Raw genomic sequence first — 20,798 nt, 5'->3', positions numbered from 1 at the left:
TGAAGCCCCTACATAGGCCTTTGGAGTTGAACTACTATGAAGGCATGTGAGATCTGGTGATTCCCTTGGACAAATTTCCTACAAGGAATCATTTCACAAAGGTTTATGGGCGGCAAATGCCCATAATTTGGATGGTGGCTTTTGGAGCCATGACATGATCTCACCTATATGAATAGAATTCTGAGGACAAGAAGCTGAGAGATTTACTCAGGAGCTCTAACTAGCTGACAGTAGAACTTTGGCAGATCTTCCAATACACACATCTAGTATGGCCCAATCTTCAGAATTATCTTTGCATTTGGGCAAGAAGAGGCCCATCGCCAGCACCCTGGCATTTGGGCAAGATTAGCACAAAAAATGAGGGATAACTTCAGGAGTAAGAACCTTTGAGACTGCCTGGGTTGTGGACTTGTTAATAATCTGGAGAGATATCATCAACAGGTATCAATTTAATGGTTCCACTCCTCAGATATCTCTAGGGCAGAATCCTCAGCCCAGAGCACACACAGGATCACTAATATGAATGTGAGCATTCTCACTGGAAGGGTAGAGGTCACTGTGGTGACCCTTTTGAGCACCCAGGAAAGATTCCTAGGTAAAAGGAGGACTGAGGAAAAGCTAGAAAAGAGGCAAGTGTCAGCCTAGGACGTGTCAGTGGGCCCTGCATTCATCTACAGGAAAGGCGGTTCCGCATGGAAGAGGCAGAGCAGCCCTTCTCCCCTTGTCCACCCATGTCTTCTCACCCCGCCTCACCCCGAGATGAGGAGCCCTGAGAGAGCTGGCAGGCTGCGGTCGGTGAGGACTGCAGATTTGAGGAAGAAGTCGAATAAGGGAGAGGACCACAGAAGGGCAGTCCAATTAGGGTGCTGGGACCTGAGATCCCTGGACCACCTGTGGTAGGGCCTGATGACCCAGGAGTCTAGCCCTCCAGATGAACTGGCTGGTTCCACATACAAGTCAAGTGGATATGCTGGGAGAACATCCTAAACCTGTAACAGAAATTAGGGGGGCAGGAACCCACAGAAATCACACACTGGGTGAGCTCAAGTGTTTGGAGACTGAGGTAGCAGTTGTGCACTGTCAGATTCCGAAAGTAGATATGGCCTTGCATATGCCATTTATCCTTCTGATGCTCTGGTGAATGAAGGAGTTGATGGCCTGCAGACTCTGGAGACATTACCCTGTGTTACATTATCACGTCACAAGAGTGGCTGAACCCACCTGAGATTCTGCACCTCAGGTAGTCACGACAGCATCTGTAGAAGTCCTAGGCCTGGGGGAAACAGTGTGATCTAGCAGCAGACTCAGGAGGGTCCCCGTCAGAACCAAGTTTTCTGTGAAGCGAGTTTCAGTCCTTTTCCCTGAAGTACCTAGCACGTAGGTGTTCTCAGTAAGTGTTATGTTAGCTTACTAAGAAGACTGGTCTCATTTGAAGAGAAATTAACAAATGTAAAAAAATAAAAATAAACCTATTAACTAGGTTTTTTATCAAACTATTAACTATTCAATAATTATTTAACTATTAATTTCTGTTGTCTAAAGTCTCTTAAATATGATTTTTCTCTTCTCTTCCTTCCGTTACTGCAGTCTCCCTTTTTCACACAGGGAAACAACCCAATACTCAGAGTTCTCCGCGGAGGAATGCAAAGAACACAGGAAGTCAGTATTCCCAGAAACAGTCTCTGCCAGTCAATGGCGCGCTCACACCCAACTCCATCCCGCCCCCGTCCCGCCCCACCCTCTTGATTTCTGGCGCCGGTGACCAGGCCCGACGCAGCCTCCAGCCCAAACACGGTTTCCGCCTCAAGGATATTTATATAACCATTGCTTATTGGCTGCTGGCAAACACTCGCTCTTCTGGTTGGCTGAAACTGTCGGGGGACGTTCTGCGAAGGCGGCTCCTTGCGGCGTTGTGACTGAGGGTCACAGGAACCTACATTTCCGTTTCCGGTTCGCCTCCGGAGCCATGGCGGGGGCACTGAAGTCTCTACTGATATTAGGAAGATGGTGCCCCGGCCTTGGAGTAGCTCCCCAGGCCCGGGTGAGTACCTACATTGCCGGCTCACGGAGAGACTGGATCTGCAGAGACATCTCCGCGCGGAGGAGGAGCGCTTCTGGCAGCCCCCGCCCTAGCGAGCGCCAGCAACTTTCCTTTCTGCCAGAAAATCAACCTTTCTTTCTCTGCCTGCAGTCGTTCGCCGCAGTAGTACCTGGAGTGACACAGATAGATAACAAGTCCGATTTCCTGCAGAAGAGGCCTCATCGCCAGCACCCTGGCATCCTAAACCTACCGCACGTGCGGCTGCCACAGGCACTGGCTGACGGTGCCCAGTTACTGCTACTTGGTGAGTAACGGCTGGAAAGGGAGAAGAAACGGGACTGGACCTGCATGCAAGTGATTCCGCTTTTCATCTTTGGCCCATAGAGAATGCTGGGCCCACTATGGAGAATCAGGTGCAAACACTGACCAGTTATCTCTGGAGCAGACATTTGCCTGTGGAGCCAGAGGAGTTGCAAAGACGGGCTAGGCATTTTGAGAAGAAATTTCTGGAAAACCCAGGTAGGACTTAAGAATAATTAAAAAGTAGGCCAGATTGAAATATCGGTTAGAAATGAAGAGTAAGAAATAATTTTACAGTCTCTCGAACAGGTACTGAAGTCTCTTATTTGACTTTCTAACCAGAGCAGCAGTTGTAACAATGATGCCTTATTAAAAGAAGGTAGATTATTCTAGAGATTGCTTAGGTAAAGGTTAGAATGTCCCAGTATACTGTTTTTTGTTTGTTTTGTTTTTTGTTTTTGCTTTGAGACAGAGTCTTGCTCTGTCGCCCAGGCTGAAGTGCAATGGCTCGATCTCGGCTCACTGCAACCTCCACCTCCTGGGTTTAAGTGATTCTCCTGCCTCAGCCTCTTCACTAGCTGGGATTACAGGCGTGCACCACCACACCCGGCTAACTTTTGTATTTTTAGTAGAGACAGGGTATCGTCATGGTGGCCAGGCTAGTCTTGAACTCCTGACCTCAGGTGATCCACCCACCTCGGCCTCCCAAAGTGCTGGGATTACAGGCGTGAACCAACGTGCCTGGCCACCAATATACTGTTAAAATCTAGATACTTGTTTTTTTCCTGCAAGTCCACTGGATTAGGACCTTCTAAGTTTTTATTCAGGTAAAATAAAGTCCCTGGATGACCTCTACCCAGTACTGAAATCCTCTTCTGGGATAAGAGGATAAATATAATTCATCAAGTTAGTTTCATGATTGTGAGCTCCTTAACATTACCATTTATTCATCTTGCATTCCCTGCACACCTTATAGTACCTGGCTCATAGTAGGTGATCAGTAGATACTTGCTCAATAGTACTGAACTGAACAGTCATGAGACCTAGATTTTCAAATTTCTTTCCTCTCCATAGGAAAAGTGGAGATCATCAAAACCTTAAATTTTGGAGAAGTGAAGAAATCCAAAAAATAGTGCCCTTTAATTTTTTTTTTTTTTTTTTTTTTTTTTTTTTGAGACAGTCTTGCTCTGTTGCCCAGGCTATATAGTGCAGTGGCACGATCTCAGCTCAACACAACCTCTGCCTCCTGGTTTCAAGTGATTCTCCTGCTTCAGCTTCCTAAATAGCTGGGACTACAGGTGCACGCCACCACGCCTGGCTAATTTTTGTATTTTTAGTAGAGAGAGGGTTTCACCATGTTGGTCAGGCTGTTCTATTCTTGAACTCCTGACCTTGTGATCCACCTGCCTCAGCCTCCCAAAGTGCTGGGCTTACAGGTGTGAGCCACCACGCCCAGCTTACCCTTTAAATTTTTATCACACTTTCCTTTAATGCAAAACAAACCTGTGGAACAGGATTGATTAAGCTGAATAAATCATTCTTAGAAGCAAAATGCTATTTGAAACAATCTGTTAGTGGTAGTAGTTACTGTTAATTCTTGCCTGAAACTTTTCTCTAGGTTTGTTGTCTCTCTTGAGCTTTAAGACTTTCTTAGGTGGAGTCAGGGAGGACTGGGTGGGCAGTATATTCCGATATTGGATCTGAGCCCTGTTCTCCCTAGGTCCTGACTTCCAGTCCTTGTTCTCACCACAGACTTATGTCAGACAGAGGAGAAACTTCGTGGAGCAGTGCTACATGCACTACGTAAAACTACCTACCATTGGCAGGAGCTGAGGTAAGGGGGCCTAGAAGAGGTGCACAAGAAAGAAAAGGCAGAGAGAGTTGGGGGAGTACAATTACACAATCAATTTAGTATTTTTTTTTACATCACCTGACCTTAAAAGGATCAATTTAGTATTTGAAAAAGTTAAAGTTCAAAGTTTCGAACCCTGAAGTTTGAAAATTTAGTGTTTGTAAGGTTCCCCAGGACCCTTTTGTATTGGGGAGTGAAAGGCCTGAGCTGGAAGAGCCTTTTCCAAGATGTCATTTTCTAAATCTAGAAGGTAACTATGGGATTAAGGTTATTTACTAGTATGTATGACTCTCTGATTTTAATGGCAGCTACACTGAGGGACTGAGCCTGGTGTATATGGCAGCAAGACTGGATGGTGGCTTTGCAGCAGTCTCCAGAGCATTCCATGAGGTGAAAGTCCCTTAACTTCCAACCTGAACTTTTTGACCATCAGTTCCCTATTCATAAAGTAGTTTTCTAGGATGGGGATTCTTGGGACATTGCATATGCATTTTTTTTTAAAGAGGATCTCCGCTGGGCATGCTGGGCTCCTGCCTGCAGTCACAGCTGTTTGGGAGGCTGAGGCAGGAGGATTGTTTGAGCCAGTTTGAGGCTGCAGTGAGCTGTGATCTCCACTGTACTCCAGCCTGGTGACAGAGTGAGACCTCATCTCTTAAAAAAATACAAAATAAAGAAGTTCTCTTTATCCTGTGAAAGCTTTCTGTGACCCAAGAAAGGTTTAGAATCACTGTTTTAAGAGATTCTTATCCCATAAGGTATTTATATTGAATCTCAAAAGGCATTCACATCTCACATCCTCTGTGATAGGCTCCTAATTCATATTTATCAAGGTCCTAAATAAGTATCTAATTACTCTGCTGTGGGATGTTGTATATTTCTTCAGATCCGGGCTCGAAATCCAGCATTTCAGCCACAAACTTTGATGGACTTTGGCTCGGGTACTGGTTCTGTCACCTGGTGAGTAACTTTTTTCAGCCCTGTCTTGGTCAATTTTAGCTCTAGAAAGCCATACTTACACCACTCAAAAATTAAGAGACTGGAAAACCAGAGGGAGAATAGGCAAGTTGGGAATCTATAATGTTTCTTCCATCAGATTGGGCAAGGCAGAAGAAGGTATATGGATTGGGGCCAGAACTTAAAGAAATGTCAAGTGAAAAAAAGGCGCATGTTTAGAAAAATTAAAAAGAAAAGGAATTATCAATCAAAGTTTTTTTGCCTACAAATAGTATTTTGAGTCTACCTTTATTTTTCTCTTTTTGGAGATGGTGTCTCGCTCTGTCACCCAGGCTGGAGTGCAGTGACACGATCTCGGCTCACTGCAGCCTCCACTCCCGGGTTCAAGTGATTCTCCTGCCTCCGCCTCCCAAAGTGCTGGGATTACAAGCATGAGCCCCTGCACCCAGCTGAGTCTACCTTTTTTTAAAAAGAATTGTAAATAAAACAAGAAAATAACACTATTAGTTATTTTATTACTAACTATACAACTATTTTAACATAACACTCTCTTTTCCCAGGGGTGGAGTTGGGTGTAAATGGGTCTCTTGTAGAGATGACTCTTGGTCATGGGAATTGGTGATTTATAATAATTTTGCCATCTTAGGGCTGCTAACAGTATTTGGGGCCAGAGCCTACGTGAATATATGTGTGTGGACAAATCACCTGCCATGTTGGCTTTGGCAGAAAAACTACTGAAAGGTGAGTACAAGAGCATTTCCAAAGTTGAAGGAGTTAAGAAAGCAAAGGGGTACTAGTAAAAGTGTTTTACTGGGAAGTAGAGAAGAGGGTAAAAATTAAGATGAATCTGGTTTACTTTTAAAGTTATGGTCAAGCAAAGGGTGGTATTAGAGGTTTCTGCTGGACTGAGGATGGGTTGGGTAAGATTCAAAGGACAAGAGGCCTAATATTCTCCCTGCCGTTTTTTTTTGTTTTGTTTTGTTTTTGTTTTTAATTAGAACCTGTTACCCAGGCTGGTCTCAAACTCCTGGCCTCAAGCCATCCTCCCACTTCATCCTCTGGGGTAGCTGGGATTACAGGCATGCACCACCATATCTGGCTCATCCCTGCCCTTTTTGATAGACACTTTCCCTATTCTTGGGGCCATGTTTCTTATCTGGATATCTCTTCAGTTTATACCTAACTTCCTACACACTCAAAGTTGCCTCTTCTTTTCTCCACAGGTGGTTCAGAATCTGAGGAGCCTTATATTCCAGGTGTCTTTTTCAGACAGTTTCTACCTGTATCACCCAAGGCAAGTGGCAATGTTTAGAATATTCTAAATGTGGAATGTGGCAGATGGAAAACTATGGCTTGAGCTTTGCAGCCCAGCACTGAGTGTCAGAAGATAAAAGAAATTTATCAGCTAGGACTTTATTATATTCTTGGGATGCAGAGATGTTGAGTGTGTCATGTTCTTTGTCTTGGTCCTCAGGTGCAGTTTGATGTAGTAGTATCAGCCTTTTCCTTAAGTGAACTGCCCAGCAGGGCTGACCGCACTGAGGTGGTTCAAACCTTATGGCGTAAGACAGGTCATTTCCTGGTGAGTTAAAATTCCTTGTTCTCCTTAAGTCTTAAAGCAGCTTCATGGATTTCATGCCTTTGCTTCTCTCGTTGTCTTCATTCTTCACCATTTTTCTCCTTTATGGGTTTCTTTATCCCTCTTTGAGGGTCTCCATCCTGATATATAATGCGTATTTCTTTTTAGGACCCCTTTTCCATCTATAATGCTTTTACAGAGCTACTGACATTTACACTTTCATGTAATTTAAGTCTTCATATTTTTCCCTTTTTTGAATAGGTACTGGTGGAGAATGGAACAAAAGCTGGGCACAGACTTCTCATGGAAGCCAGGGATCTGGTCCTTAAGGTAAGGCTTCTTCCCTCACTCCGCCATGCATATGTCACTAATTACTGTTATTCTCTTGAAGACTAAAGAGACTGTCATATATTGACAAGGGTGACTCTCAGGAAACTGGGCATATAAAGTCATTATGAATCAGAGCAGTGGTTGGCAAATGAGAGCCTGTGGATCAAATCTGACCTGCCACCTGTTTTTATAAGCCATGCTTATTTGTGCCTCTGTTGTCTGTGACTGCTTTCACACTACAAACAGCAGAGTTGAGTAGTTGGGACAGAGATAGATTTTGCCTACTGTCTGGCCTTTTAAAAGAAAGTTTGCGGACTCCTAGTCTAGGGCATTGCTGAGCTGAGAACCTTGTCACTGGGGGAGAGTATGAGCCAGTGTATAATCATAAATTTCATTGTCCTGGAGTGGGATTTTTTTGAGAGTGGAGGTTGCTGACAAGGGAGAGCACCGTACTTTGTGCCAAGTTCTTGCCTTTCTCCTGCAGCAAAGAGAAAGTTCTTTGTTTGGAGTATTAAAGATGCAGCCAGCTTAACTCAAAGGACGTAGTTAATCGTTATTAGAATTGAATGTTAAAGGAGTCCTCAGTTTACTGACTGCAGAGATTGAGTTATGAAAATAGACACCTGGCCCAGCTTTATTTCTTTTATTTCCTTTGATTTCAGGGAAAAGAGAAGTCACCTTTGGACCCTCGACCTAGTTTTGTCTTTGCCCCGGTAAGTATTACTTCTACCTGTCCCACCACACAGATCTGAACTCAGGTGTGGCCAGGAAAAGTAAGATGGTAAAGCTAAGCCACTCTCCACTACTTTGTGTTCCTATCCAGTTCCTACCTAATGATTCTCCTGGCTCTTCCTACCCACTGTTCCTGTCCTCCATTCTCCCTGGCCCCTTTTGACTCTATTATTCTTAGTTTTTAAGTTTTGTGATTGATGGCTCTTTTGTCTTACCTCACTTTTTTATGTGTTCACAGTGTCCCCATGAACTCCCTTGTCCCCAGTTGACAACCTCTAGGCCACTGGCGTGTAGCTTCTCACAGGCGTACCATCCCATCCCCTTCCGCTGGGTAGGTACCTGGGGATATTGCAGCAGGAAGCAAACATCTTGGAAAAAACAGGAAGAAAAAGAGTCAGAGTTAGGAGGCGTTGGATAATTCACAGAATAGCCTAGAGACTTTAGGGCCTACATGTATATGATTTACACATTGTAAAAAAGGACTGCAGGAATGGGGAAGAAGGGGCTTGACAAACTTTTTTCCCATATGTTTTTCTTCTAAACAGTCTCTATGTTCCTTATCTTAGAACAAGAAACCAAAGGAAGAAAAGTTCTCTATGGTGATCCTTGCTCGGGGGTCTCCAGAGGAGGCTAATCGCTGGCCCCGTATCACTCAGCCTGTCCTTAGACGACCTCGCCATGTGCATTGTCACTTGTGCTGTCCAGATGGGCATATGCAGCATGCTGTGATCACAGCCCGCCGGCATGGCAGGTATAGGGGGTGTGACCAAAATTAGTGGGATGTGGTGAGAACCTGCAGCCCACATTAACGTCTCATTTCCATAGGGATTTGTATCGTTGTGCCCGTGTCAGCTCCTGGGGAGATCTTTTACCTGTGCTTACTCCGTCTGCGTTTCCTCCATCCACTGCTCAAGATCCCTCTGAGAGTTGACAAGGATGTCTAACAAGTATTTTCTTCTATCATGCCTGCCAGGGCTGACACTACCTGGTATCCAGGAAGGGACTGCTGGTATCCCCATATGTCTGTGTTTGTTTGAGATTTTTAATAATAAATAATAAATTTTTAAAGAATGGAAGTGGATTTTGTGATTCTTAAAAAGTGTAGAAGCTGGGCACAGTGGCATGTGCCTGCATTTCCAGTCACTCAGGAAGCTGAGGCAAGAGGATCATTTGAGCCCAGGTGTTAAGGCTGCAGTGAACTGTGATTGTACCACTGCACTCCAGCCTAGGTGACAGAGCAAGACCTCCTCTCTTTAAAAAAAAAAAAAAAAAAAAAAGTAAAAGGTATAGTTAATTATCCTGGTCTATCCTGTAATGAAGAGCTTCCTCAGATTTTTTATGCCAAGCTTCCCACACAAATCTCAAGCTCGCCTTCTCCTATTGTGGCAGTTCAGATCTCCATAAGCTCTTCGCTGTAATGATGAATGTGTAAGCTGATCATTAAAGCAGAAGTAGAAAAACCAGATTTCTATAAGCCCTTTGCTGTAATGATAAATGTACAAGTTAAACATAAAAGCAGAAGCAAGAAAAATGTATAATGAATTGGGGGAACCTGGTGCCTGAGTATGAAGGCTGGAATACAAAAAAAAGCAAGCCCCTTAAAGCCCCACCTGTACTTTCTCTACCTCAGATCTAGTTGAGTGATAAAGCATTCCTGCACATACAACCCATACCAGGACCAACTTAAGATGAAGAAATATCTGCAAGTACTCACTATGGTGGGATCAGCTGCAAAGCGAAATGAACTGCCCCATGGTCGTGTTGATGGTTTTCTAGATACTGCCAACATGTTTGCTCTTTCTGATGCTGATGAATTTCAAACGCGAACAGACACCCTTGATGTGGGTTTGCTAAGAACATAGAAGAATAGGAAGAAAAGTTGCCAGGTTCAGACATCCCAGGGAAAAAGAAGCATAAACAGCTTTAGCATTCAATGACTGACGATAATGCTGCAATAATGGGAATGGTTTTATTTCTAAATCAAATCATTTATTGCTTTGTTTCTAAAAAAAAAAAACAAAAACAAAAACTTTTATCTGCAGACCCCTAGTTTAGATTAATTAGGAAACATTCCCGCAGGTAGTCACAGAGCTTGAATTGTATGTAAAAGCTAAAGAAAAACTTGTAACTTTGAGTTAGTCTGGTGTGCTACTCCGACCTCCCTGTAATCAGTTGCAGAAATAAACTCCCTTCTTTCCCAGTCTGTCCGTATCTCATTATTGGATCGCAAGAACAAGCAGCGGGACCAGTAACACTGTAAAAATCATCCAGTAACACTACAAGAATACTGCTTCTACCAGAGGCCAGGACTTCCCTAGGAAGATAATCTGGAGTAGCTAGGAAAGCTGCCTCCAGAGCTCTGAGAACTGGCTCAGCAGGTCTCAGGGTTGTTATGTGGGCCACCTGAATAGAGGAATCAGCAGCTGCCTGGCCTCTTTCACTACCGCCTTCCCTTCTGTCTTTCCCAGGGTCCCTCAACTACCCTAGAGTATGTGTGGGAAATGCCCCATACATTTCCATCAAGAGTGATTCCCATCAGAACTGAATCTTCTACCCCCACCCCTCTATATCCAGGTAGAATCCTCCCGTTTATTCAGTTAATTTCTGTTTTCCCCTAGGCCTTGCTGTTTCAGGGCTAGAGCAGCTTGTTGTCTTAAAACTTAAATGTCTTTTTTTCCAGTTCTTACCAGGAAACAGGCACAGTCAGAAGTTGTAACAGTATAAATGTAATAGCAGAAATCTCAACTCATTCCTCTCAACACTGGTCCCAATCAAAAGAGAAAGAAAAAAAACAAATCAACTTACCACTAGACATTTCCATGCCTGCAGCTATTTTTCTGGGGTTACAGGAAAGGGTAGTTCCCTCATGTATTAGTTCCCACAGAGTAGCACCAGCACCACCTCTCAGCCCCACCTCTTTACCTCCAGGTGGCCCCAAATCTCCTCTGAAAGCGAGTGGTTCAAGTATCAGCATTGCAACCTGTAAGACTTGGGATGGGGTGGAGAGGGTATGGAAGGCTTAGATCAAATGTCCAGAGTGAGACAGGACCAGATTGTCCCCAGTACAAAATAGCTGGGAAGCAGCTACCATAGACTTTCCTATTTTGGATTAGAGCAACCCCAAGCACATGAACTAAGACTCTCCATAGCTCTTGGATTAGTCATGCCATTGAAGAGGAGGAGAAGACGCCACTGGGCTGTGCCTGGCAGGAGTCTGGAGTTTCTGGTTTCCAAGCTCAGGAAGGCGTGAACCAGGGGAGGGGCCTCCATGCAGCAGGAGGGCTAGAAGCTGGAGCAGGATCTGTCAGCTCTGCAATGCTGCACAAGCAGAAGCAACACAGAAAGAAGATACCAACAGCCTCCTGAAACTCACGAGAGTGGACACTCCAGTGTTGACCACCTAAGATACCACGCCTGCTCCAAAGATTGCAGCTCCCTTGTCATTCTGACTTCTGGACTTACCCTACACCCCAGAGATGGAGCAACTACTAGGAATAAAACTTGGCTGCCTGTTTGCCCTGTTGGCTCTCACTCTGGGCTGTGGCCTTACTCCCATCTGCTTCAAATGGTTCCAGATTGATGCAGCCAGAGGTATAGCCCTATCCCATCTTTGTTCCATAGCCTGAGTCTCACCTCAACCCTGTCCTGACACCTCGCTCTGATTCTCTCACCACCCCCAACCTTGGGATATTGAGTGCTACCTGCTGCTCTTTACTCACCTTTGTCTGTCTCCTCAGTGCCAAGTGGGTTTAACTTCTGCTTTTTATTAGGTCATCACCGGCGAGTCCTCAGACTCCTGGGCTGTATTTCTGCTGGTGTTTTCCTGGGAGCAGGGTTCATGCATATGACTGCTGAAGCCCTGGAGGAAATTGAATCACAGATTCAGAAGTTCGTGGTGCAGGTGAGAGCAGAGATTTCAAGCCGCAGGTCTATGAGGCCAAAAGGATAAACAGGACAAAGGAAAGAGAGTGGGAAAGTGACGGAGCCAAGGACATGGGTGGAACAACAGGGAAAATGACAGCTCTTGTGTGGGATGGTGAAAGCAAGTCAGATTAGGCTTTAAGGAAAACAGCAATTGCGGAAGGGACAGGACAGGAAGCTGCGCTGCTCCATCCCACTTCAATTTCTGCTGCTTTCTCCTTAGAACAGATCAACAAGTGAGAGAAATTCTTCTGGTGATGCTGATTCGGCTCATGTAAGTACCTCCCACCATCCCCTATCTGGGGGGTGAGGAGAACCAGAGAGGCCTTTCATACCCAGACCCCTTTGAGAGGAATGCATGAGGAGTACCAAGAATCCCTTCTGCTCCCTAGCTCAGACATTGTAGAGGAAAAGAAGAGCAGACCCAATCCTTTTGAGTTTATAGATCCCCAGGGAAAGCTCTTGTTTTACTCTTTCATTCTTTCCCTGGATCCTCTGATATACCTCACATCATTTTCCCGTATTTTTAACTCTTTTGAGATTGTGTCCCTTAGTCCCTCTGGCAGTCTTTTGTTGTTGTTGTTTTTCGTTTGTTTGTTGAGATGAAATCTCTCTGTCACCCAGACTGGAGTGCAGTAACACAATCTCAGCTCACTGCGACCTCCACCTTCTGAGTTCTAGTGATTCTCCTGCCTCAGCCTCCTGAGTAGCTGGGATTACAGGCACGTGCCACCACGCCTGGCTAGTTTTTGTATTTTCAGTAGAAACGGAGTTTCATCATGTTGGCCAGGCTGGTCTCAATCTCCTGACCACAAGTGATCCGCCCACCTCAGTCTCCCAAAGTGCTAGGATTACAGGTGTGAGCCACTGTGTCCAGCCCACTCTGGCATTCTTGTTGTTACACGTCCATGTCTACTCTTGGCTTCATTCCCCTACCCTTTTTTGTGTTCTGTTACCACATTTTCTCATTCTCTTCAATCTCCCAATTCCATGTCCATCCAATGCATTGCCTACCCTTTCTTTTCATCTCACAGTCCTTCTTTTTGTTTCTAGATGGAGTATCCTTATGGAGAGCTCATCATCTCCCTGGGCTTCTTTTTTATCTTCTTTTTGGAGTCGCTGGCATTGCAGTGCTGTCCTGGGGCTGCTAGAGGATCAACAGTGCAGGAGGAAGAATGGGGTGGGGCTCATATCTTCGAACTCCACAGCCATGGACATTTACCCTCACCCTCAAAGAGTCCCCTCCGAGCCCTTGTCCTCTTGCTCTCACTCTCCTTTCATTCAGTGTTTGAAGGGCTAGCTGTGGGGCTGCAGCCGACAGTAGCAGCTACCGTGCAGCTCTGCCTTGCTGTCCTGGCTCATAAGGGGCTTGTGGTGTTTGGTGTAGGAATGCGGCTAGTGCAGTTAGGTACCAGGTCACGATGGGCAGTGTTCTCCATACTATTATTAGCTCTCATGTCCCCCCTGGGCCTAGCCGTGGGGCTGGCTGTGACTGAAAGGGACTCTGAAGGAGGGCGGGGCTTAGCCCAGGCTGTGTTAGAGGGTGTGGCAGCTGGCACCTTCCTGTATGTCACCTTCCTAGAAATTCTTCCACGGGAGCTAGCTAGTCCTGAGGCCCCTCTAGCTAAGTGGAGCTGTGTAGCCGCTGGTTTTGCCTTCATGGCCTTTATTGCCTTATGGGCCTGAGAGATTCCTAGCTTTTCTGATGGACCTATTTAGGATGACCTCTCTATCCCCAAGGAGACCTCCCAAATGGCTTTGGCCCTCAGACATTTCTTTACTGAGACTAAATAGCATTCAATAGGACTGGACTGGACCCCAGGTTTCCTTTACATGAGATCCCATTTCTCACCCAGGACTGAGAAAAAGATATTTAGGTTGAGTAGCTATTAATTGGAGAATTGGTACAGAGATGCTCCAGATTTTATTCTTGTCCCATTTATGCTACTGTGTGTAATAAAATGCCCATTTTACCCTCCTTCAGCCATTCTGGATTTTATTTCTCCTGGTTGCCTAGAAGCTATCTGGCACAGGAAGTGGTGGAATAGGGAATGGGAAGGATAAGTGTTGAATGCAGTATTTTATTCTGGAATTATGGCCCCTAGCCATTCTGTCAGTTGCCAGCCACACCCCCAGACATGGGCTAAAATTCCAACACCCCCCTCCCACCTTATCCACTGTAGTTGAGAAAATGAGCCAGTTCCCAGCGTTTAAAAGGAAAGCAAGTTAGAAACCAAAATGATGTGGATCAATTATGTTCCTACATTTACCATAACCACCCCATTCCCAGTACCTATTATCAGCCACCCATAACATGTCCAGGCTAAATGGAGATCAGGCAGAATGGAGCCTATCTCCATTAGGTTCCCATTTTTTCACACTGAGCCCTGTGTGGCCTCAGGGACACTACTGCTCTTCTTTGAGCTTTTATATCCTTCCAGCTGCCTTGTGTTGAGGTATTAAAAAGCAGTGTGCTTGAAGAGGGAGAAAGGTACCAGATATTAAAATAAATGCCTGGAGTGATTACTTGGCTCTTGCAGGACTTACTGGCTTTCCTTCTGCCTGCCTTACCAATTCCCTTTCCATCTAAGTAACCCCTACAATGTGTTGCTTCTCTTAAAAACTGCTGAGGACAAATACGAAAGCAGGTTAGCTGGAATTGGTAGGAACAGGATGGCTATTGCATAGCTCCCAACTCATGAGATGGAGGAATATCTCAAACTTAGTGGAGAAATGGGGAAAGAGGAAGTGTGCCCTGTGAGTTCAATTACCCTCACAAGTTGGCCCTTTCTGGTATTTTCAGCATGGAAGCCCAAATAGCCTTAACATGGACATTCATTCTTCTTCTCAGTCTCTGTCTCCTTTCGATCCTGTTCCCCTTCCTACAAAGTGAGAAATACAAGCCTCCTCACAAGCCCAGTTTACACCCCCATAGGTCAGTGAGAAGGCAAGCCTCAGACAAAAATGATTGATAGATAGATAGATGATAGATACGTCTAACACAGGAAATCCTTTCCCTAGAGCACCATAGTATTGTGTTTTCCATTTAGTATTAAATGCAGTAACATGTAATACACTCAGAACAGTTGTCCAGTGTGTAGTAGTTTCTACTGTAATAGTTTCTACATTGAACAACGGCTATGTGCCAGGTACTATTGTGGCAGGCCAGGTTTCACTAACACAGGCCTCCATCACATTTTCATCTCACAGCCCTTCTTTTTATTTCTAGATAGAGTATCCCTGTCACCTGCTTGTTTCCAGTCAAGCAAAACAAGGGGCTTATCTCCCTCACAGATCAGCATATGAGATCTACTTCAGATATATTTGTCTGTCAGACTCATAAACACAACAAGATACGCCAGCTGCAGTGGAAGAGAAGCCCTGTTTCAGTTCGTGGATTACAGACTGCAACTGGTTAAGTTAAATATTAAAAGCTAAAAAAATCCAGTGCCTATACAAAGGTCATAATGTAACAAAAGCCCACCAAGAGTTTTGATTAGACCTTTCCTGGCAAAGCTTAAAGCGTGACAAAATAACAAAGGAATTCTTAAGAGGACCCATTTAGGATTAAACAAGTTTTATTGGGGGTCTGAAGAAATTCCCCAGGCCTCCACAAACAAGTTTACTGGGCATATGAAGGAACTCCCCAAACCTCCGTGATTTAGCAGGAGACAAGATAAGGGTAACCACCCCAGCACTTAGACCCATTTAGATGAAGTAAGCTTACTGAGACTCCAGGAGTAGGTCTTCTGGGTTCAGACCTTAGTTATAGATCAAAATAAGTTAATCACTTATGTCTTTAGATGAATGCCCACTTACATGTAGACATGTAGCTTAGAAGGTATATAAGCTCTGAAAAACTTTGTAATTTTGAGTTGGTCTGGCGATAATTTCCAGGCCTTCTCCCTGTAACCGATTACAGAAATAAAAACTCTCCTCCTCCCCAGTTCATCTGCATCTCATTATTGGGCCATGAGAAATAGCAGCGTGACCCTCTGTTTTGCCTGGAAACAAAATTTGGTGAGCCAGCCAGGAGATAAGGATGGTGCTGCATTCAACGGCTGGCAGCTTGCAACGAGACAGTCTTCAGGAGAATCCCAGCAGCAGTGGGGTGAAGTCTCCCCCGGGGACCCTCCAGAGGGCTGTTTCATGTGCAAATCTGCACATCCCTTTCACTACTGGCGAAGAACGCAGGTCAGGAGCAGACACACTCAAAGGGTGAGTTAACTGGATCATATGCCAGGAGCCTATTGTTTTCCTATCTGGGCTTGTTAAGCCATTTGTCTGGTACCACCAAGGGAAGCAATAGGGCTCGCTCATACACCTGCTTTGCATTTTGGTTGAGATCAGGTTTTGAGTTAGTTAGTTTTGAGTCTGTTTTGCCTGACTGCACTCCCCCTTGTGTTTGTCTGAAATCTTTCTCCACTTGTTTGTGTGTCTGTCTTGTTCCTTTTGATACCATGTAAACTTGAAAGTGGGAAGTATTGGGTCCACTCCTGCTGGGAGGCCTCTGGGAAGGAGAAAGGTTTTTTTTAGACGCTCAATGGTTGAGAGTCAGCTTAATCAAAAGCTACCATCCAAAATGTGTATGTGTATATGCATGTGTGTTCATGTTTGTATTTAAAAGGTCTTCATGTTTTTGTTTATTTCTCACCTAGGATCTTGTTTTTTTTGAGCAAAAGTTTTTTCTTCACAGTTGACTGAATTCTGTTTTCTTCATTAATGGCTATTACAACAGAACCTACTCTGGGGTTTTTAAGAAAAAGTGTAACTTAGATGCTTAGAAATGTCTTTGTCTGGAAAAAAAAAATTAAGTGCACTGTAAAAGCATCAAATGGTCTAGCCTCATAATAATTTTCCCCTTTTGAAAACCCAGGATTCAGTGTGGGCTCTGCCCAAAGCTCAAAGATCCAGTTAAAAAATAGGAAAAAGGAAGGCTTATGAATTTATAAAATGTACTTCTGTTGGCATGCCTAATATGTCTATGTATTTATATCTTGTGTACACCATGTTTCACTACTGAAAAATATAAAAGAGTTCTAATTTACTCACTCAAAGAAAAAATAAAAGCACTTACACACTTTAACAGAAAAAAGGAAAGACTAGTCAAGTGCTTTTTCAAGTTTATGTGACTTAAGTAAAATCTTTAATAAATAAACTAGCTTTAAAAATTATTGGTAAAGTAATATTAGAAATGTCTTAAGAGCTGCCAGCATACATTTTTGTTTGCATTTATTGATCAAGCAATTTCATACTTATCTCTGCCAAATACTATAAAGTGTCAAACTTTGGCATAGAGGCTACAAAACTGTAACTCAGCTCAAAACAGAATGATCTTTGCTTGTGTAGTTTTTAAAAATAAAACATTAATATTGGTTTAATGAAAATAGCTACATCTTGAATTATTTAGTAAAATACCCTAACTTCTTATCTTGTGGCCTTAGGTAGTCTAGTCCACAGACATGAAGAAAGTTTGTTCTGGGAAAGGGCTGTTACCATCTTTGTTTCAAAGCTAAACTATAAACTAAGTTAATAAACAAGAACAGCTTGTAGATTAGAAGCAAAATTGAGTCAGGTCAGATCATTTTCACTGTCTCAGTTATAATTTTGCAATGGCGGTTTCAAAACTTTAAATAATGACTATTGCAGTTTCCATAGATAATCCAGGTAAATGATTAAAATAAATAATTAGATAAATGTAATTGGGTAAATACTTGTAAATAACTTCTCAAAATTTAGAATCTAAAGTTATATCAAACAACAGATATCTCATTATTTGGGTATTTTCCAATAATAATATATTATAGGAAAACATTCTAAAGATTGTGTCTTTTTTAAAGGGTAACTAATTTTTGTCTAATTCAAAGCTTATTTAAAGACTATATACAAAACAAGGTAAAAGAAACCAGGGAATAAGAGAGATATAAAGAAATTTATAAAAATAAATAGAGTTTTAAAGATTATTGGTAAAATAAAACTAACTTCAAAAATGTAAACCTTTGGTCTAAATTATGCAGGTCAAATATTAGGTTTGCAAAATGCTTTAGTCCATAAACTGCTTCTTTGACTTAAAAATTGTTCAATTTATTTTGGAGGGTTAAATTCTAGATAAGGCCTGGGGACATGTGAAATTAGCCTTGCCCCGTAGCTATGCAAAAAGGTATTAAAGAAAAGAGAATTTATATAAGAAAGGATCTTGTATGGTAAATTCTTGTCCTAAAGTAAAATAACTGGTTGTTTAAAGAGAGGGATGTTTAGGACAAGTCAGAAAGTCAAGGCATGTGAGAGATTGTCTGCGTAAGTCATGAAAGAATTTTTTTTTTTTTTTTTTTTTTGAGATGGAGTCTTGCTCTGTCACTCAGGCTGGAGTGCAATGGTGCAGTCTCGGCTCACTGCAACCTCTGTCTCCCAGGTTCAAGCGATTCTCCTGCCCCAGCCTCCCAAGTAACTGGGATTACAGGCACCCACCATCATGCCCAGCTAATGTTTGTATTTTTGTAGAGATGAGGTTTCACCAAGTTGTCCAAGCTGGTCTTGAACTCCTGACCTCAGGTGATCTGGCCACCTTAGCCTCCCAAAGTGCTGGGATTATAGGCATGAGCCACTGTGCCTGGCCTGGGAAAGAATTTATGAAAGGGAATTTATGCAAGAAATATTGTACAATTTAAAGGTGATTAGGCCTCCTAAATGCTTTATAAAATGCTACTATGACTCTTAGCTGTACAACTTGCCTGCTTTACAGCTAGGTAAGGCCTGGGACACATGGAGTTAGATGCTGGAATAAGTCAGACCTTATTTGCACTTCTGTCTAGGTCCTAGCCTCCACACCTAGTACACAGCTAAAATCCCAAACTTACCAATGTTTTCACCAAAAGTAAAGGTTGCTAAGAGTTAACAGTGTAACATGTATTTTAAGACTATTGAAGAAACAGTTTACATACAAGGTGTGTAAGGAAAGTAAAATATACTTTTGGTAAAAGATTATAAGGAGGCATGAGAATGTGGATTTTCGCCTCGATTAAAAGGTTAAAGGATTGTTTTAAGTTGGATACAATAAAGATAAAGGTTTAAGCAAGCTGTGGAAGGTTAATTGTAGAGGAAATTCTGTGTGTAAAATATTGGCTAAAGTTAAAAGGGAATCATCCAGTTTTTCTGTAAATTGAGCATTGAAATAAAAGCACAATGGGTTTCTCTTAGAGCACTAACTTGCTCTTTAACAAAAATTGTAAAGGGTTATAAAAAGTCTATAAAATCTTACCTTATGGTCAAACATTAAAATTGGGTAAATATGTCTATAAGGATTTATTAAGAATTGGGTTTAACATTCATAGTACACTAATGTAAAGGTGAAGTTTGGCTTATTTGGTATGAAAATTATACAGGAAGCATTGTCAAATATAAAATGGTGTTTGGCTTTCTTTGGGCTATATTTGTGCAAATATGTTACTGGTATGCGTTCCAAAGTTATGGGAGACTCCTATAATTCTGATATATCTTAGTGTATGTTATCAGTAATAATTACAATTGTTTTGTTAAATTATTATTGTGTGCCACAGAGGTAACAGATTTCCTTGTCAGTTGTGTCTCTTTTTTTTTTTTTTTTTTTTTTTGAGACAGAGTGTCACTCTGTCACCCAGACTGTAGTGCATTGGTGAGATCTTGGCTCACTGAAACTTCTGCCTCCCAGTTTGAAGCAATTCTCCTGCTTCAGCCTCCTGAGTAGCTGGGACTACAGGCCCATGCCACCACACCCAGCTGACTTTTGTATTTTTAGTAGAGACAGGGTTTCACCATGTTGGCCAGGCTGGTCTTGAACTCCTGACCTCAGGTGATCCACCCGCCTCAGCCTCCCAAAGTGCTGGGATTACAGGCATCAGCCACCGCGGCTAGCCGTCAATTGTATCTTTAACTATGGCTACCCAAAAAATTTTTGTTATCTGTAAACAACGGTTGTGTTGTTTTCATACTCTTTTGAAGGTAGTTTTATAATCAGCTATAAAGCTCTAACAAGGCTGGGCCTGGTAGCTCATGCCTGTAATCCCAGCACTTTGGGAAGACGAGGAGGGTGGATCACCTGAGGTCAGGAGTTCAAGACCAGCCTGGCCAACATGTTGAAACCCCGTCTCTACTAAAAACGCAAAAATTAGCCAGGCATGATGCATGCCTGTAGTCCCAGCTACTCAGGAGGCTGAGGCAGGAGAATAGCTCAAATCCGGGAGGCAGAGGTTGCAGGGAGCTGAGATCGCACCACTGCACTCCAGCCTGGATGACAGAGTAAGACTCCATCTCAAAAAAAAAAAAAAAAAGCTCTACCAGGTGCTCTTGATTGCCGATTTCTGATAGCTTTTGAGATCGTGACATCAGAATAGAGGGAAAACGTTCAGGGCTTTTGAAGAGCTAAAATGTTCATTAATATCAAGCAGGACAGGAATTAACTGCGTGAACCGAACTAACAGGAGACCAGAATGATCTTGTTGACATTTTGCTTATAATATTGCTAATCCTTAGTTTGCTTTTCAAAGTCAAAGAAACTTTTCTTTTGAGCTACTGACAGCTTTTAAAAATTTAATACTCCCATGAACAAAATTTAGAGCATACTTGTTTCTCTCTACCTGATTTTCTCCAGAATTTGGAAACTATCTGTGAGTATTCTTAAGTTATGTCAACACAGTTATTTGCATAAGTGCAGTAAGAACCTGTTTTCTTTTGTAAGAGGACACAATTGGAAAAACTGGTTATTTTTACCATGGCTTTGACTGGAATGATGTGCTTTCCTTTAAGGAATCAAACTTGACTTATGAACCCAATAAAGCCCTTGGGAAACTGGCCTCATATTTTGTGTACACAGTCCCTGTACAGGGTTTCTGACCTGTAGTAAGTAAAAAATGTTACTTTCTGACAGGCCGGGAACCCCAAGGTATCTTGGAACCTCAAGAGGAAAGGAATTCACCCAACTCATAGGTATTTGATGGTACAAATTCATGTTTGGGCTTGGCTTTAAAGAGGTCTTATCTCAGATTCCTTCTATGGAACAAAGTTCCATGGAAGCCAATTTAAAAGGCCTATGTAAAAAATAATTATTCTTGCTT

At 43.0% G+C, this 20,798-nt stretch overlaps 2 protein-coding genes and 1 long non-coding RNA gene across 7 annotated transcripts; 2 read left to right on the top strand and 1 right to left on the bottom strand.

Annotated features, from left to right (window-relative positions):
• The first annotated feature begins 1,907 nt into the window (after positions 1-1,907).
• LOC105496565 (methyltransferase like 17) lies at positions 1,908-8,859 on the top strand. The gene is made up of 14 exons (XM_011767071.3): positions 1,908-2,041; positions 2,192-2,345; positions 2,426-2,560; positions 4,094-4,175; positions 4,502-4,583; positions 5,077-5,150; positions 5,794-5,888; positions 6,371-6,441; positions 6,622-6,729; positions 6,988-7,056; positions 7,719-7,769; positions 8,027-8,119; positions 8,355-8,539; positions 8,614-8,859. The coding sequence occupies exons 1-14, from the start codon at positions 1,967-1,969 to the stop codon at positions 8,717-8,719; spliced, it is 1,380 nt and encodes a 459-aa protein (XP_011765373.2). The 5' UTR covers positions 1,908-1,966; the 3' UTR covers positions 8,720-8,859.
• LOC105496563 (uncharacterized) lies at positions 8,017-10,841 on the bottom strand. Of its 4 annotated transcripts, XR_011626033.1 has the most exons (4): positions 10,711-10,841; positions 10,301-10,549; positions 9,503-9,638; positions 8,017-8,156 (listed from the first exon to the last, which is right to left on the bottom strand). It is a non-coding gene; the product is annotated as an uncharacterized lncRNA (long non-coding RNA). The 4 variants fall into 4 exon arrangements; XR_011626032.1 differs by having other exon boundaries at positions 10,271-10,787; XR_011626031.1 differs by having other exon boundaries at positions 10,301-10,787.
• A 405-nt stretch (positions 10,842-11,246) lies between these two features.
• On the top strand, positions 11,247-13,687 carry LOC105496562 (solute carrier family 39 member 2). 2 transcript variants are annotated; one of them, XM_011767070.2, is made up of 4 exons: positions 11,247-11,379; positions 11,559-11,689; positions 11,938-11,983; positions 12,763-13,687. In XM_011767070.2, exons 1-3 carry the CDS (start codon positions 11,265-11,267, stop codon positions 11,947-11,949), a joined length of 258 nt encoding a protein of 85 aa, XP_011765372.1. In that variant the 5' UTR covers positions 11,247-11,264; the 3' UTR covers positions 11,950-11,983; positions 12,763-13,687. The 2 variants fall into 2 exon arrangements, with proteins under 2 accessions (XP_011765372.1, XP_011765371.1); XM_011767069.3 differs by having other exon boundaries at positions 11,933-11,983.
• The last annotated feature ends 7,111 nt before the right edge of the window (positions 13,688-20,798 follow it).

This window comes from Macaca nemestrina, chromosome 7 (assembly GCF_043159975.1).
Source record: "Macaca nemestrina isolate mMacNem1 chromosome 7, mMacNem.hap1, whole genome shotgun sequence".
Taxonomy (NCBI): domain Eukaryota; kingdom Metazoa; phylum Chordata; class Mammalia; order Primates; family Cercopithecidae; genus Macaca; species Macaca nemestrina.
Note: the sequence above shows the minus strand (reverse complement) of the source record. Positions and strands in the feature narration are given on the sequence as shown.

Excerpts from the sequence above, each read along its gene's own strand:
- LOC105496565 (XM_011767071.3), top strand. The coding sequence starts at position 1,967 with ATGGCGGGGGCACTGAAGTCTCTACTGATATTAGGAAGATGGTGCCCC. Across the intron at positions 6,730-6,987 it reads GTAAGACAGGTCATTTCCTG|GTACTGGTGGAGAATGGAAC; the intron begins GTGAGTTAAAAT and ends TTTTTTGAATAG. Across the intron at positions 8,540-8,613 it reads ACAGCCCGCCGGCATGGCAG|GGATTTGTATCGTTGTGCCC; the intron begins GTATAGGGGGTG and ends TCATTTCCATAG.
- LOC105496562 (XM_011767069.3), top strand. The coding sequence starts at position 11,265 with ATGGAGCAACTACTAGGAATAAAACTTGGCTGCCTGTTTGCCCTGTTG. Across the intron at positions 11,380-11,558 it reads CCAGATTGATGCAGCCAGAG|GTCATCACCGGCGAGTCCTC; the intron begins GTATAGCCCTAT and ends GCTTTTTATTAG. Across the intron at positions 11,690-11,932 it reads TTCAGAAGTTCGTGGTGCAG|AACAGATCAACAAGTGAGAG; the intron begins GTGAGAGCAGAG and ends CTTTCTCCTTAG.